Source organism: Coptis chinensis, chromosome 4 (genome assembly GCF_015680905.1).
Source record: "Coptis chinensis isolate HL-2020 chromosome 4, ASM1568090v1, whole genome shotgun sequence".
Classification (NCBI taxonomy): Eukaryota; Viridiplantae; Streptophyta; class Magnoliopsida; order Ranunculales; family Ranunculaceae; genus Coptis; species Coptis chinensis.
In genome coordinates this window covers 101,237,846-101,255,831 of record NC_141459.1, presented here as the reverse complement: position 1 = coordinate 101,255,831, position 17,986 = coordinate 101,237,846, and the positions used below count along the sequence as shown (strand labels likewise).

General features: G+C 36.1%; 2 protein-coding genes across 7 annotated transcripts; both read left to right on the top strand.

The window, feature by feature from the left end:
- Positions 1-1,789: 1,789 nt before the first annotated feature.
- On the top strand, positions 1,790-2,194 carry LOC147506307 (small RNA binding protein 1-like). Its single transcript, XM_086604232.1, has one exon. The coding sequence runs from the start codon at positions 1,793-1,795 to the stop codon at positions 2,192-2,194; it is 402 nt and encodes a 133-aa protein (XP_086460358.1). The 5' UTR covers positions 1,790-1,792.
- Positions 2,195-13,535: 11,341 nt separating this feature from the next.
- Positions 13,536-17,741, top strand: LOC147506306 (cationic amino acid transporter 1-like). 6 transcript variants are annotated; one of them, XM_086558527.1, is made up of 8 exons: positions 13,579-13,868; positions 13,948-14,024; positions 14,609-15,052; positions 15,412-15,471; positions 15,913-15,967; positions 16,102-16,362; positions 16,458-16,693; positions 17,437-17,741. In XM_086558527.1, exons 5-7 carry the CDS (start codon positions 15,947-15,949, stop codon positions 16,644-16,646), a joined length of 471 nt encoding a protein of 156 aa, XP_086414653.1. In that variant the 5' UTR covers positions 13,579-13,868; positions 13,948-14,024; positions 14,609-15,052; positions 15,412-15,471; positions 15,913-15,946; the 3' UTR covers positions 16,647-16,693; positions 17,437-17,741. The 6 variants fall into 6 exon arrangements, with proteins under 6 accessions (XP_086414657.1, XP_086414655.1, XP_086414654.1 ...); XM_086558526.1 differs by having other exon boundaries at positions 15,412-15,597; XM_086558531.1 differs by lacking the exons at positions 16,458-16,693; positions 17,437-17,741 and having other exon boundaries at positions 13,536-13,868; positions 15,913-15,981; positions 16,102-16,234.
- The last annotated feature ends 245 nt before the right edge of the window (positions 17,742-17,986 follow it).

Below are 17,986 nucleotides of genomic sequence, written 5' to 3'. Positions count from 1 at the left end.
TAGCAGCCCAAGGCCATGCAGTGTTAGAAAAACCGCGCGGTTTTTCCAAAACCGCGAGAGAGATTTGATACAGCACCAAAGCTGGAACCAAATTTTGGCCGATTTGGTGTTTGGTTTGGTGTTTTTTTGGTGTTTTCATCAACATGTGACTCTCCTGAAGATGAAAAAACACCAAATTGTTGATGCTAGGAAAGTATCTCACCTAAAGATGCTCTACGCATTTTCTCACCAACCTTTAATCCAATCGGCCTTTGTCTTCATTCGCCTATCTATTGGACTTATCCAAACAAGCTTGTCTTGTGCCTCTTCCAACATTTCTTGCGAGAGAATCTGTATGTTGCTGAACAACATTTCCCATAAGCTAGTAAATTCGCGTTTAATACCCGTTTTATACATTTTTACGTATAATATGAATAATAAGGCGAACGTTTCAAACCTAGGGATTAATACACGAATTTTATGATCCAGACTTATAATTGCTGAATAATAAGGTGCGTATTTATTAAATGAAAAAAAAAAACATACTATAAAAAGTATGATGCAACTTCAAAATGGAAGGTTTAATTTTGAAAATCCACTTAAGTTAGAATCTTCCATACTTAAAGAATATCGAAGAACTAAAGTGTTAACAAATAAATATAAATGAAAAATTGAGTTATGCATGTGTAGTTAATGAGCAATTCTAACAAATTATTACATTCTAAATTTGTAATGCAACAAAATATATCCGATTTTTTTCCGTATTATACCCGTATAAAAGACAAATTGTATGTGTGCATTGGCGTTTATTTCGTATTTTTTGGCTGAATTTTTAAATGTATTATTATTCAAAATTTCAAATTTTTGGCACATAATTTCCGTAACGAATTTTTTCTGTCCGCGAATTTACTAGCTATAATCCCTCATGATGCCTTGGCACTTCGTAGGGTTATTACCTTACTGTAATGATGACGGACAATTCGAGATTTGTAACATGAAATTATTTTAATGTGGGTTTGTATTTGTTTTGGTAGAAGAAGAGACGGAGAAGATTCCTTATTTTAATTTTAGAGGAAAAATCGCGCGTGAGAAGATTTTATATGTTCACGTACGGGAGTTACAATGTTCTAATTAACTAAATAGTTTGGGGTGGTTGATATGGCCGGAGATGCCACATCTTTTAACACATTAGTAGGTTCAAATAGTAGGTCAAATAAGTGGGTCGGTGTAGCATTACTCTTATTTATGTCGATATATAAGAGGTAATTACAGTTTAATTAGGCTCAAGCAGACAAAAACAAATGAACAAAGAAAATGCTAAAATCAAAATTAATAACTCAATCTAATAGAATTTAGGCTTTTAATTCAAAATCCCATACATATAATTATTTATTCAAGAAAACTTTGAGCTATTAAATCATTAACTATCAATATACACATATTATATATTATATATTTCAAGTGGAGTTTGGACATATGGTTATCGAAAAAAAAATGGAGTTTGGACATTGGGCCTTTGGACATTTGAATCGTTAACTGTCAAGTAGCAGGCCCGGGCTTAGTATATATCAACAGGCCAGCTAGTCATAGTTTTCGTGTACGTATTTATTCCTTTTGTAGTAAATAGTCGTGTACGCACTTATTCTCTTCCCGCTCAAAATAGCTACCCACACTGATATAAAAATGATTAGATCATATCGTTCCTCACATTGATCATATCATACCGATAAAAACATATATATATATATATATATATATATATATATATATATATATATATACATATGTATCGTTCCTCGATCACTTGAGCTGCATGGCTTCTGCTGATGTTGAATACCGTTGTTTCGCTGGTGGACTTGCATGGGCTACCGATGCTGTTTCTCTCGTTAAAGCTTTTGGTGTTTATGGCAGCATTCCTGAGTGTAAGATTATTATCGACCGTGAGACTGGAAGATCGAGGGGATTTGGATTTGTGACGTTCTTGAGTGAGCAAGCGATGAGGGAAGCTATTGAGGGCATGAATGGACAAGAGCTTGATGGAAGAAATATTACTGTGAATGAAGCTCAGTCTAGAGATAGCGGTGGTGGTGGAGGTGGCTGTCGTGAAGACGGAGGTGGTGGTGGGTACAGCCGTGGTGGACGCGGTGGTGACCGAGGATATGGTGGAGGTGGATCCGTTACTCGATCTTGGGGTGGTGACTCTGATGGTAATTAATTTGATTAGTTATTAAATTTTGTTTTATGTTCATTTGGTTCTGGCTGAGTCTTTGTTTTTAGGCGTGTGAACGGTGATTTCAAATAATTTATCTCAAAAGAATCCACATATAGCTCATCCATACGGAAGAGCTGAGGGCAATAGCACCATCTAGCTACTATATCAAACCTAAGCATAAAAGCATGGACGAAATCAGCAAATTTTTGTAGGTTGATTACTTATTGATAACAAATTAAAATGAAAGCAAACTTTATTACAATGATTTGATGATTTTGTTTCTCTGAATACAATGTTGTATATATACTAGTTTAGAAACAGCTGTAACTAACTGCTGACAAGGATCAGTTAGTTATTAACCATACCAGAATTTTAACTAATGAATCTAACTAGAAGTTAGTGCTAACTACACTTGTCAGTTTATCTTGTCTTCTGTTATTACCCTCCCTCAAAATTTGAAGGGTGAATCTCGCCTCGATAGCTTGTGAATTAACAATTGAAACCTCTCGAGTTGATAGACCTTTTGTGAATACATCGACAATGGTGCGCGCACAAACAAACATACTTGATAAGAAGTAATCCACTTGTAACTAGCTCCCCGACATAATGATAGTCAACTTCTAAATGTTTGGTTACGCATGAAAAATGGGATTACTTGATAAAGAAATTGCACTTATATTATCACACCGTGAGAAGAGGAGGATGAATCATAGGAACTTGAAGATCCTTTAGAAGAATGCTTATCCAAAGAGAGTTCTCACGCAAATTATAGGCTAAGCTTCGATATTCGACTCGATCTTTGGATCTAGCAACTGTTGGTTGCTTCTTGGCACACCAAGAAATGAGATTAGTACCATAATATATCTGAGAATCCCGTTGTTGATCTTCTATTAGTTGGGCAAAACACCAGATCTGATCCGAGTAAGCCGTTATTTGATCTGAAGAGCTTTTGGTGAACATAATGCCTTTGGTAATAGTCCCTTTAAGATATCGAAGTACTCTTTTGACTGCAGCCATATGAGATGAGGTAGGAGCATGCAAGAACTGACCAAGTTGATTGACTGAGAATGAGATGTCAGGTCGTGACCAAGTAAGATACTGCAGAGCTCCAACAGTAGACCTATATTCAGTAGGATCATTTAGTATTTCGCCATCCTGAGGAGTGAGTTTTACTGATGTAGAGCAAGGAGTAGAACAGGGCTTGGCATCGAGCATCTTTGTTTTATCCAGAAGATCATAAGTGTACTTTGTTTGAGATAGAAACAAACTATGAGAATCTCTCTTTATCTCCATTCCCATAAAATAATGTAGATGACCGAGATCTTTCATTGCAAATCTGACACTTAACTGTTGAATAATAGAGTTGCAAAAGGTAAAAGAGCTACCAGTAATCAATATATCATCAACATAAACAAGAATATATGTGGTTGCTTGAGAGTCACTTCGATGAATAATGATGGATCGACTTTTGACAAGGTAAAACCAAGGAACTTGAGAGCGTTGACTAACTCCTCATACCGGGTGCACGAGGAGCTTGTTTCAACCCATAGAGATTTTTGTAATTTACACACATAGTGTGGTCTATCCAAATCAACAAATCCTTGAGGTTGAGCCATATAAACTTCTTCCTTAAGATGACCATGTAGAAAAGCATTGGAGACATCCAATTGCTTTATAGACCAATCTCTTTGAACTGCAACAGATAGAATCATTCTTATGGTAGAAGGCTTAGCAACAGGACTGAAGGTTTCAGTGAAGTCTATACCAGATTTTTGATGAAAACCTTTTGCTACTAGTCGAGCCTTGAGTTTATCAATAGTTCTGTCTGCCTTTTGCTTGATTCTAAACACCCATTTATAGCCAACAACGTTTTGACCATCAACAGGAGGAACTAACATCCAAGTTTTATTCTGAAGAAGTGCATTATATTCGCCATTGCCATTGCCTCTCTCACTTTGTGGATCTTTTTACGACTTAGGAAAAGGTAGTAGGAGCTTTAGGCATATTTTGTAAAGTGGTGGTAGGTGAGCAAGTGGGCAAAAGGATGTTTGGTTCTTTGTGTATATTTTAGGTTTATGTATACCACTTTTGCCTCTTTGTCTGCATTGTATGATCATTAGTCACCGATGGATAATTGGAAGTTGAATTTGAAGTAGGAAAAAAGCGAAGTAGGATTGGACAAACAAGGATCGGAGGAGGAAATAGAATGAGTAAAAGAGTTATCGGGACAAGAGTTAAAGGATTGAGAATTACACCGATGAGGAATTTTGATAAAAGGATGACATGAAGTAAAGAGAAGAGTTAGAGCTTATAGTATGATTAGTAAAACTGTTTTATAAGGAAAGTCGGTTTCATTAAAATGACATGTCCGAAACAAAGACTCTACGTATGTGGATCAAGACATCTGTATCCCTTATGTTGTAAACTATAACCAATGAATACACAATGCTTACTTCTCATATCAAGTTTGTGGTTTGAATAAGGCTTTAACCAGGGGAAAACAAACCGCGACCATAGCTTTTAAGATAGAATAATTTGGAAAATTTGTTGGAATATCTTTTCCCAAGGACAAATGTTTTGAAGTGATGGTGATGGTAGTCCGTTGATCAAGAAAAGGCAGTTTGAATAACTTCAAGCCACAAAGATGTGGGAAGATTGGATTGAGACGAAGTGTTCTTGTCATTTCAAGAAGATGTCGATGTTTTCTCTCAACTACACCATTTTGTTGGGGTGTGAGCACAAGAAAATTGATGTTCAATACCAGTTTTGTTGAGAAAAGATTTAAATTGTGTGCTAGAAAACTCACCACCACCACAATCTGATGCGCACACATTTTATTTTTTTATCAAGTTGATGCTCAATATATGATTTGAAATTTACAAAAGTCTTTGTAAAAATCAGATTTAAGAACAAGAGGAAAAATCCAACAATATCTTGTAAAATCATCCACAATGGTTACAAAATATCTAAATCCACTTACAAAAGAAACTGGTGAAGGACCCCACAAGTCAATATGCAACATATGTAGAGGAGTACAACTCTTGGAGAATGAAATAGAGAAAGGTAGTTTATGACTCTTCCCTAATTGACAATCATTACAAAAAGAAGTAGATTTGATGCTATGTTGTACAATCAACTTATTTCTACTTAGAACTTGATGTAGGACAGATGAAGAGGGATGTCCTAGTCTTTGATGCCATATGGAGAAGGATGCTTTGTTGCTAAAGAAGACTGAAGGTGTGGATGATGAAGTAGATGAGTTTGATTAAATGAAAAAGGATAAAGGCCCTTCTCACATTTCCCTTGGAAAAGAATCCTCCTGGGTTGCATTGTCCTTTACAGTGAAACCATGAGAATGAAAGGTAAGAGAGCAATTATTATCAGTGACAAATTTGTGTACAGACAATAGATTGTGAGTCATTTGTGGTACATGCAAGATGTTTTTCATAGTAAAGCTTGAATATGAATTAGTGGGATAAAATATTGATGAACCAGTGTTAAGTATGTTCAAACCTTGGCCATTTCCCACTAGAACTTTGTCTTTTCCTTTGTAAGATGCATGAGATCCAATATTAGAGATATCAGGAGTAATATGATGTGAAGCTCCCGTGGTGCAGCATTACCAACTTGGACTTGAAGCATTGAAGTGATCTTGAGAAGTAAAGTTGGCGATTGGACATCCAAAGTTCTCACGCGACTTGAGAATGCTTCGTAAGGAAAGTTTGTGTTCGATAACTTGATATTGCGAGGAAAAGTTGAGGATGATGCAAAGTTAGCAAAGAGGGAAATCCCGAGTTATAGTTGCTTGAGGAAGCAAAATTTGCATTTGAATATCCTTGATCTTTGATTGTTGAAAGAGCCATAAGATGAACCGCATAGTTGTTAAGATCATGATTGAAACCATAGTGATTCATATCACCATTTCAAAGTAGTAGTTTGATCATAACCAAAATTCTCGATCATAGCCATCGATATTACGGTCATATCCATTATTCGATCAAAGGCAAAGATTTTTGATCAAAGCCACTAGTATTCTGATCATATCCACTCATAGTTGGATCATAGTTTGAAGTATTTTGATCATAACCACAGTTAGCATCATCAAAAGTATATGAAAGTGTTGCAGAATCATGAATATTAGCTAACATAGCTAATTTAGCTGGTGGGATCTTTCCTGCATAGGCATGACTCATGCGATGATGACAATCTATGGCCAGATGCCCAGTTTTGCCACATACTTGACAAACTGGCCTATTCCCTTGATTGTGATAGATTCCTTGAGTAGGATTTCCTCTGAAATTGAAGTTTCTATTTGATCCCCTGTAAGAGTTTGCATTGTTAAAGTTCCCTCTGTTATATTGAGAAGAGCTAACATTTGGATTTCCTCTGTAGTTTCCCTCTATTCCCTCCTCGAAAAGACCCATAGTTGTTTCTATTAAACCGATAATTGCCTTGATAAGAACTATTCGTGGCATGTAATCTCTTGTTGTAGCAAATGCATGAGAGTTAACATCGAAGCTTGAGTAGTGTGTGTGCTTCTTCATCGAAAGTTCTTCACTCAACAACAAACCATGTAGCTCATCCGAAAGTTAACTTGTTGTTGCCTTTACACGAATAGAAGTAACAAATGATTTGTATTCATTTGTAAGACCATGAGCATATGAAATACCAAATCAGTATCGTTAATCGGTGAGCGGCCAGACAGCCTAATGAATCTGCAATTTGCTTAATGTTTTGCATATATGAAGCAATACTCAAATTTCCTTTCTTCTGACTTTGTAACTTTGTCTTGAGTTGCATAACATGAGCAGTTGATATGGTTGCAAAACGTTTCTCTAATGTTGTCCATAACTCATAAGCAGATGAGATCCCAACAACATAAGGTAACACTTCTATTGACAATGTCGCATTCATCCAAATAAGTAATGTTTGGTCTCTTCTAATCCAATCAATATAATCAGGATTGACTTGATTTGTTAAATTTCCTCTTTGATCAATAAGAAATTGATCGGGACATCTTTTCTCTACCTACCACAAGATTCAAAAGATTGAAGTTTCTAAGTATTGGCTTTAAACACGATTTCCACAAGATATAATTCTCTCTATCTAATTTAATGGAAATAAGATTGCATATATTCTGAAAAGAAAGGTTTTGAAACGAACTCACAACCGGATTCTGAAAAGATGACGGCATTTGAGAAGTCGATGAATCAGCAGGCGCCATTAATGGATTCTGAAGATTGTTGAATTGATTGCTGGTTGGAATATTGGCTTGATTCTGATTGTTATTAAACTGATTTGTAGGAGAAGGTTGATTGTGATTGTTGTTTTGTTGAGTAGAAGGTTGAGTAGAAGGTGCTTGAATCTGATTATTTCTCGCCATTAATGAAGAACTTGAAGAACAGTTCTTGATAATTTGTTAGGGTTTGATGATTTACACCAACTTGAATCTAAGAAAACTGAAGAACTTCTTGATTACTTGCTTACATCAAGAATTGAATTGATTGATGAAGGATTGAGCAGCGGAATGATTGAATTAAATTTTTTTGGTAATTTGGGTTTTGAGGATCGATTTGAAATCTCTTTCGAGCATTTAGCTCCGATACCATGATAACAAATTAAAATGAAAGCAAACTTTATTACAATGATTTGATGATTTTGTTTCTCTGAATACAATGTTGTATATATACTAGTTTAGAAACAGCTGTAACTAACTGCTGACAAGGATCAGTTAGTTATTAACCATACCAGAATTTTAACTAATGAATCTAACTAGAAGTTAGTGCTAACTACACTTGTCAGTTTATCTTGTCTTCTCTGTTATTACTTATATCAGGTGTGTCTGACTTAGTCTTCAGTTCAACCTTCCGAACCTTGAGGTTCATAAGAATGTACGTCAATCTTCATCTGCTCATAGACAGGAGTGTAGATCTCCATCCAAGCAATATCTTTAAGGGTGTATATAGCGATGAGGAGGCCGGTACAAAGCGACTTTATGGAATTTGAACACGCCTTCGGATATCTCCCCGAGCTTTTTGAGGCTCGAATTTAGGCTTTGTTGCATGAAAAATGATAATCGATTTGGGTTCAAGAGAAACCCCTTTCGATATATCCATCTCCATAGAAGATGCGGCTTGATTAATTGGATTCCATGATTAAAAAAATTTATAGCTAGTTCAACAGTTCCAAGACTTCTAGCAAACAAAACCTTGAGAGAAAACGCGTGTGGTCGTTGCTGGTTGGGAGTAATGAAGAGAAAAGAAACTCTCCCTAGAGTCTGCGTGAAGGTTTGCTTAGGTCGGGGAGAGAAAGGTGGTTATGTTTGAGACTTTGAGTCTTGTTCACGGTTGTAAGGTTTTGACCTCCGGTTCTCTATGTTAGTTTTAGTTTGGTTCTCGTTCTCTCATGAAAGTGTTTGATGATTTATATTCCCCGTGTTCTCATGTGAAAAAGGGGAAGAAACTAGTTCTTTGAAGGAAGGAGGTTTGGGTTGTAAGCACATTTAGACATAAAACATTTGGTTAACACGAACACTAGACTCGATCATACAAAGTAATAAAAACTTAAGGGTGTAACTGTTATGCTTTGTGTGGTTATGTGCTTGAGAAATCGCATTAATTATTATTAGATCATATCGACACAAAAATTAGTTGCATTTATATATTTGTTAAATTAATATCATCAAGTAATATCTTCGAGAGAGATAAAGGAGATCGAGGAGGAGGAGGTGCCGAGGGGAGGAGGGAGGATCACACCCGTTTGGTAAGTATGTTAATTAAAGCAATATTATTCTGGCTAGAGTTTCTCTTGATTAAAAAGTATTTACTTTAGGCAATGTAATTAAAAGTAACTGGTATTGCATAAATGCATAATGAACGAATGGTTTAGTTTTAACTGTTGTGCTTTCTTAGATATTAGATAGATAGAAGATCAAAATACCTAAACAAAATAATACAAACTCCAAACCAACATGCTACTATCTATTTCTTGAATTAGAAATTCATTTTGATATATAATATCAATTCATTTTGATATATAATATCAATTAATATTGAATTAAAACATGTATTTATTCATTTTATTATTGTAATTATTAAAAAAATTGCTAAATAAACCTCAATTGGTCCGACCGAGTCGAACCATGGTTGAACCTGGTTGAACCATTTTAACAAAAAATCGGTTCGATCATTGGTTCGGTTTTCAAAACATTGGTCTTGCGTCTATTTTCGATTTTTTTTTCCAAACGAGATGTTTCATTCCGTCCTGTGAGTTTATTTGACTTTTTTCGTTTTTTTTTTCTTTCAGACGGGATATTTCATTCCATCTGACATTTTTTTCGATATTTTTTCATTTTTTACATTCAGACGGAGGAATGAAACATTCTATCCGAAGTTTTAAAGTCACATCTGCATTAAGCAAGCTTTTCACCTCAAAGGTAACCCCGAGAAATAGTTCAACAGTTCCAAGACTTCTAGCAAACAAAACCTTGAGAGAAGTGTGGTCATTGGGTTGGGTTAGTAGGAAGAAAAGAAGCCGAGAAACTCTCCCTAGAGAGTGCCACTGAAGGTTTGCTTAGGTCGGGAGAGAAAGGTGGTTATGTTTGAGACTTTGAGTCTTGTTCACGGACTATAAGGTTTTTGACCTACGGTTCTCTATGTTAGTTTTAGTTTGGTTTACGGTTCTCTCATGAAAGTGTTTGATGATTTATATTCCCCGTGTTCTCATGTGAAAAAGGGGAAGAAACTAGTTCTTTCAAGGAAGAAAGAGGTTTGGGTTGTAAGCACATTTAGACATAAAACATTTGGTTAACACCGAACACTAGACTCGATCATACATAGTAATAAAAACTTAAGGGTGTAACTGTTGTGCTTTGTGTGGTTATGTGCGTGAGTACTTGTTAATTATTATTAGATCATATCGACACAAAAATTAGTTGCATTTATATATTTGTTAAATTAACATCATTGAAGTAATATCTTTCAGAGATAGAGATCGAGGAGGAGGAGGTGCCCAGGGAGGAGGGAGGATCACACCCGTTTGGTAAGTATGTTAATTAAAGCAATATTATTCGGCTAGAGTTTCTCTTGATTAAAAGTATTTACTTTAGGCAATGTAATTAAAAGTAACGGTATTGCATAAATGCATAATGAACGATGGTTTAGTTTTAACTGTTGTGCTTTCTTAGATATTAGATAGATAGAAGATCAAAATGTTGTATATGAAACGCCCATATATGTTGGACATATTTCGTAACAAACCCACCGAATATAATGGACAAAATCCTTTGCTACAACTGAAGGTAGATATGCTTTATCTATCTAATATAAGATATGCTTTATCTAATAAAGGGTTTCCAAGTTGAGGGGGAGACTTGGACCGAGGCTTTATAAGGGTTTCTATTCTCAAAAGGAAGCGTCGGAGAGTTAATAGAAAAGAAAAACCGTACCTTTGTGTTTGGTTGATGAACCGCAAGCTATAGAGAGGATTGTTTGGCTGATTTGTTTGCTCTCCATTACTCTTCTCACATATGTATCTAGAGTTGTGATTACTTGTAATGCTATTTTGAGAGGAATAAAATTCCCAAAGCCAACATCCAAATTGATTAAAGTTGATCCTGCGAAAGGAAGAGTTATGCTTGCTGAGATTGCAAGACGAAGGTTTTAACGTCAAGGACTACAAGTGGAGAAGTGTGATATTCGAAAGAGTCAAAGATAGAAGGAAGAATGCGGTATTCGGGTAATCATGGGATTTGATCCCCGTTGTGAGTAGTTCTTTCTTTGAGTCTTAATACTTCGATGTGAGCACAAGACATTGTAATACTTGATTTTATTGAGTGGATTTTTTCTTTCGCTTGTGAAAGGCAAGCGTGGATGTTTCTAGTGATTGGGTTTACCACGTTAAAAAATCTCTCGTGTCTTGTCTCGTTTTATTTTTCAGTTTGATTGTCATAGATAATTGTTTAATTGTTTTGTCGGGTGCATGATTAAATCTAATTGTGAACATTGAATTCAACGAGATTACTCTTGTGAAATCTTATCCGGGAATTTCAATTGGTATCGGCGGGGGTGCTCTTTGTTTGGGTTTTAATGTTCTAAGAGTTTGATTTTTTCCCAAAAGATATATTTTCTTTCCCCGATGGAATTTAATAAACTTGGATCAACTAACGGATCTCCATTTTTCGATGGGTCTAACTTTCCTTATTGGAAGGTTAGAATGATTGCCTATGTACAAGCCTTAGGTGATGATGTTTGGGTTGCCATTGAGAATGGTGGGCTTGGCCTAGTGTGACCATTGGAGAGGGTGCTGCTTCTTTGTCACCACCTCCCATAGCTAGGAATAAATGGAATGAAACTCAAAAAAAAACTCTATCTAGTTTTAATTCTAAAGGTCTTAATGCTATATTTACGGCTATGTCACCTAATGAGTTTCAAGCAGATATCTTCTTGTACCACTTCAAAAGAAGCTTGGGACAAACTATGTATGACTCATGAGGGAGACAAAACAGTTAAGGAAAGCAAACTTGAGTTATTGACCACCCAATTTGAGACATTGAGAATGGAGGAAAGTGAAAGTTTTGATGATTTTTTGTTAGACTCCAAGATATTATTAACAACTTGATCAAGCTCTTAGTCTTAATTATCCGGATGTGTGAGATTGTCCGAAAGATTTTGAGATCACTTCCTAAGAGATTTAGGTCACGTAAAGATGATATTCAAGGCGCACATGATCTCAAAACCATGTCGGTGGATACTTTAGCTGGTAAATTAAAAACTTTTGAGTTTGAGTTGGAGATGGAGAAACCTAAGAATGAGAAGACTCTAGCATTCAAGGGTACCTCCTTAGCTTCTAAGTCTAGGATTTTCTCACATCATGGTGTCTCACATGACTCCGATAGTGATGATGATCTCGACCGAGAGATTGAGCGGGTGAGTAAAGAGTTTCGAAGACTCATAAAAAGGAAACATGCGATGAAGTCTGATCTTGTCTTAGGAAAGAAGACCATATTCAACAAAACTCAAGTGGACATGAGTAAGGTGCAATGTTTTAAATGTAAAGAATATGGTCACTATGCCCATAATTGTCCTACAAAGACTTCTAGTAATTATGAAAAGAAAAGATCAAGTTTAAAAGTCACTTGGGATGATAGTGGTAGTGATTGTTCGGAATCGATTTTTGAATGCCACTTGTGAGGATGATGATCTTGCTGCTAATGTTGTTGCATTCACTTCTAGCATTCATTCACATGCCTTGTCTAATTTTTCTGATGATGTTAGTGTTCATGGTAGTACTAGCCTTGATATTGAGAATGTTGATTGGGAGGATATGTATGCTTCTACGGCTAAAAAGTATGTCAAACTTGGTAAAGCTTACAAGAGCATGTCTCCCAAGGTTGAAATACTCGACAAAGAAAAAACTATTTATGTGACAAAGCTTGAGAGTTTGGAGAGTGAGTTTAATTCCCTTGAGATGAAATTCAAGTCTACAATGGTTGATCTTGAGCATACAAAAGCAGATTTAGTTTCAACTCAAGAAAAGCTCAATTCATTTTTCATTGGCTCAAAAATCTTGATAAAATGCTTGGAGTGGGAAAAGCTTCAAGTGACAAGAGAGGTCTTGGATTTTCTGAAAATACTAGTACATCAAAGAATACCTCTCGTGTCACTAAGTTTGTAAAGGCAACTACACCTAAAGTTCTTCCAAATTTAGCCATTTTTAAGAATAGTTGTACTGAAACTATGGGTAAGGTTCAAAAGAAGAAGCCTTTTAGAGTTTTAAAATGCTATAACTGTGGTAGGTGAGGGCATTTCACATCATATTGTTGGGACAATCATTATACTTTCCCTGATCCTTATTCCATTGGAAGGGGATTTTGGAAGCCTACTCACCAGCCCACCTTCAGACCAACACATATGGGTTTTAGAAATCAGTCCAGGACTTCTAAGCATAAGAAACATACTAAGCACTACTACAGAATGACACATATACCACGGTCAATAAGAACGTTTATACCACGGTTCTTTCAAAAACCGTGGGAAATACTTATATACCACGGCGGAAATTTCTTTGGTCATTGGTTTACTAGTATATGTCACAGTTAGATGAAAACCGTGGGATAAGTTGGGTCATATACCATGGTTAGTTTTTTTTCAAAGACATGAGAAGTACTCCACATCCCCACTACCTTAAACATAAACATGGTATATAAATTTTCCACTTTCTACCGTGGTTTATGACTTTATGCCAAATAGTCAAATACTGAAAAAAAAAAAAAAAAATAAAGATCTGAAACTCATTCAAATTGGATTCCCGCTATTTTGTCGGTCTCTCCCCACAACTTCTACAGTTTTACGACTCTTAGGATTCCCGCAACAGTGAGAAAACCCACCGTCACTACACCATAACAGTGCAAAGAATTGGATTTCTTCTCGACCTCAACTCAATAACACAACAAAGAGAAACCCTTCCCTCTTAACTCCGCGTGATGTTTTCTCCATGTTTCTTTATCTATTCGAATTCCACCTTCGTTCGAAATTGAACTAAAGGAAGCAGTTTTTGTTCATAAAACATAACCTCTCTCTCTCCTCTCCTCTCACTGCCGCTACCCTCTCACTGCCGCTACCCTCTCCTCTCTCTTCCACTCCCTCTCACTGCCGCTACGGCTCAATAAAAACTAGGGGTAAGTTGTTTTTTTTATTTCTCTGAATTAATTATTTTTCATCTCTCTCAATTAATTGTTTTTCGTTTTCACTGTTTAGTTGGGTTGATACAACTTCGATTTGGATCAGCACCTAACTACTAATCACTTCTCCTCAATCTCTGTCATCTTTATCAGGTAACCCATCTTTTTTACTCCCTATTGTTAGATTAAAGTTAGTATTTTTAAGTTGTTTGGGTTTTTGTTTTGCGTGGTAAATAATGTTATCTATAGATGGCACGAGAAAGATATCATCCCAACAGAAGATAGCGAATGGGGATCTAATTATAGTATACGAACGTCACGATACAATGAAAGCAATTAAAGTAAGTGACAGTTCAGAGTTACAAAATAGGTTCGGGGTATTTAAACATGGTGACTGGATAGGGAAATCATATGGGTCCAAAGTGTTAAGTAACAAAGGTGGATTTATTTACTTCTTAGCTCCAACACCAGAGTTGTGGACATTGGTTTTAAGTCATAGGACACAGATTTTGAACATTTCTGATATTACTTTTGTGGTTTCCTTCTTGGAAATTGTTCCTGGTTGTGTAGTTCTTGAATCTGGGACTGGTAGTGCACACTCACAACCTGAGTATCCTACATGGCAATATATGAGTTGGCCTAAAGTCAATAAAATCTCAGTAGTAAATAGTTAACGTTACTTGTACTTCTCCTTACTGCAAACTAGAACATACTCAAACTCGTATCATTTCTTTCAGGTGGACTTAAGAAGAGTGGAGGACTGAAGAGTGAAAAGAAAGATGGAGGAAAGTAAATGTGGGTGTTGCAGGTGGTGTTGTTGTAGTAAAGAAGATTTCTTCCCAGAAGAATCTTTCAAGAGTTGGAAGTCTTATGGGAATGCATTGAAAGAAACAAAATCAAGACTCACAGACAGATTCTTGGCAAGATCACAAGATGAAGAGGAAGTGAACCAGATGCGTCTTGGCGTAGTAAGAATGAGATGAAGAAATCGCTAACTTGGTGGGACTTATTGTGGTTTGGCATTGGTTCAGTCATGGGTGCTGGAATCTTTGTTCTTACTGGACAAGAGGCCAATGGTCATGCTGGTCCAGCTGTGGTGCTTTCCTTTGCCGTTTCTGGTTTTGCTGCATTGCTTTCTGTCTTCTGTTACACTGAGTTTGCAGTTGATATTCCTGTTGCAGGTGAGTTGTTAAGTAGGTACAGATATTTGACCAACTTTGAACTTTGATTAAGATAGTTGTGTTGACGAAGGTGGTCACTTCAACTGGAGTTGATATTAACTCACTCTTTTTTGCCTTAATTTATAGAGAGAAACTGGGTAAGTTAATTTAAGCTGCACATAGATCAAATGATCCGGTTGTCTAAATTGTAGACCGTCCTTATTTCCATGGCACTACATCAGCATGCAGAAACGTGAAAATTTTGTCCTAGGAATACATATGCACCGGTTGTCATGTTGTATAAATTCTGTAGTGTGCTCTGCAATAGATGCAAATTCCTTTCCCTGATCAAAGTTGAATGTGGTCTCCTCATTGTACAGGAGGATCATTTGCCTACATAAGGGTGGAGCTCGGAGACTTTGTTGCTTTTGTCGCTGCTGGTAATATTCTCTTCGAATATGTTGTGTACCACGTGGTTCACTTACTACTTCTTTGGCTAGAGCTGTTAACCCGACTGGTCATGTTTATACTTTTGATTTTCATGAACAAAGAGCTGCATCGGCTAGGTAAGGTGTCAATATGTTTATTATGCATTGTATTGAAAACTGTTAGCCATATAGAAACATGTGGCCAGTTCTATCAAAGCTTTAGGTTGATATTTACAGTTAGACTTGTCGATTGAATTTCTGGAACTGGGAATGTAATTGGGAATTAACCATTTTATCTTCTAAATGAAAATGACGAAAATGTGCATTTTTTTTAGTTTCGGTTAAAATGTTAGCTATTACGGAACTATTGTATTGTTATGTTATACACTTTGAATGACAAAAGCTGTTTTTGAAATTCCGTAAAATTTATTTCTACACGTGAACTTCTTGCAGTTGCAGCTGTTCAAGAGTGTCTGGCCCAAAGAATATGAGAAAATGGACTACAGTGGTATATAAACTGAAGTTGGTCCCTGGGCTATATTCTTACAAGACACATGTTTCTGGCACAACTATAAGATTGTCGCTATGACATAGTTTGGGCGGATTTAAAGCAAAATAATCTATGATACTTTTCTTTTTCAGGATGGTTGTATAGTTTGTCCATCTACAGACAGTACATATGATCTAAGAACTGGGGAGGTGAAAGATTGGTATCCCAAGAATGTTGTGCTGAGAGTCCTAACACCCTCTTTGAGACCGCTCTTTGTGTATTCTGTGAAATTGGATGCTGATAACATTTACATCAGCTTGGAAGACGGTGTTCCATATGGTGCCTCTGCCGAGATTGTCTTTAGTGGGAAGGCTCAACCAGGTGCAACTGCATCTGATGTCAATGTGGATGAGGTAACTGAGAGTTGATTGTTTCACTCAAAAAGACAAAATATTTCTAAGTACTAATTTTGCGCTTTTACAACTTTTTCTCTGTTCATGGATTTCAGGTGAGAATGATAGTTGATGAGGGTGAAACTGGTTTTGGTTTCACAAAGAGGAATGAATTAATAAATGTAAAGACAGCCGCAATTGGTTTCCTCTTGTTGTTAGATTTTGAGCTCTTGACTGGTAAAGGTCTTCTCAAGGGAACAGGTTTCTTGGATTTCCTTTATGCTGTTTCAAATGCTTTCAATTAGGTGTCAGTTTTCTCCACAAAAGCTGCAGTGGTCCTAGATACACAGAGGTAAAGACCGTTTTATTCAAAGTAAAACATTTTGATAGAGGTGGATCAATTCTTTTTGCACTAGTCTGGTTTGAGTTTAAAATGGTTATCACTGACTTTTAGTTATAATATCTGGTGTTGGATTTCGGTTGGTTTCAGCTAGCTAAAGGTAAAAAGGACGGAGTATATGTCTGATGTTAATGATGGTCTTAATTGGACATCAAGGGGGTCATTCGTTCTTCACTGCATATGGCCTATGGCTACAGCAGTACAGCCTACAACAGCTTAGTAATAGTGTTGCTAAGCTAGTGTGATTTTACTCTTTTCAATTCTCAAATTCATAAAAAGGTTGTTCAACAATAAGGTATATATTGGAGATAAACATACGTCCATCAAACATGTATCACTTTCTTGATAGAGCTAGTTTCAGAAGGTTATTAATCATTTAGGTTGCATATTCCATAAACTGGTATGAGACAGAGCTCTATCATTTTTCTCACTTCATATAGGATAGGATGGTGATGAACCTGCCTTGTTGACTGAAACATTGTGAAGCTTGAAAATAAGTTAACTCCTTAACATGTGTGAAATGTGGATGTTTAAAGCCTAGCATGTGAAGATGTATTGTCATTGTTAATTGTAAATCTTTCAAACTTCTGCTATGTACCTTTGGATTTGAAGTACATATCTGCTCGCCTCTCTTCTATCAATTTTGTCATTTTTTTTTTATCCTGATTGGTCTCTAAGTCTAGTTCGTTTGGCAGGAAAACCATGATGGTCGGAAGGATGAGTTCGATACTACTTGTTTGGAAGAATGGCTCATCTACTTATATCAAAGTGCAGAGCACCCCAGAGTTGGTTTGAACTTTGAAATGTCATTTAAATGGTCTCAAATTTTGTTAAAAATAACCAGGAAAGACTCACAATTGTTGGTTCAGATCAACAGAAGCTTGTACGAGTTGATTTTCAATATTTTTACATCAGACATTGAAAGAAACATTTGTAGTTTCTCTTATTATAATGTCTCTCCAAAACTGTATACATGAATAAAATCTCGAAGTTGTATAAATATTGAATCTCTCTTAGAACCCCTGAGTTACATGCAGTTTAAGATAAGCTTGAGTTTCAGAAACGAGGAAAAAAATTAATGGAAGTTTTTTTATTATTATCTTTTTTTTTGCAATGTTTGATAGTTTATTGTATATTTTGGAATTTGTTGGGAAGATGGAAATGTTGTATGTAGGCCGGCTGTGTAAATTTTGTTATGCAGGTTCAGTTTTTGATTGTTATTAGTATTATTATTAAAAAATAAAT

What these genes read in the sequence shown, in the direction of transcription:
- LOC147506307 (XM_086604232.1), top strand. Translation starts at nt 1,793, where the DNA reads ATGGCTTCTGCTGATGTTGAATACCGTTGTTTCGCTGGTGGACTTGCA.
- LOC147506306 (XM_086558527.1), top strand. Translation starts at nt 15,947, where the DNA reads ATGAGAAAATGGACTACAGTG. An exon ending in TGAGAAAATGGACTACAGTG is followed by an intron (nt 15,968 to 16,101) that starts GTATATAAACTG and finishes TTTCTTTTTCAG; the next exon opens with GATGGTTGTATAGTTTGTCC. An exon ending in CTGATGTCAATGTGGATGAG is followed by an intron (nt 16,363 to 16,457) that starts GTAACTGAGAGT and finishes CATGGATTTCAG; the next exon opens with GTGAGAATGATAGTTGATGA.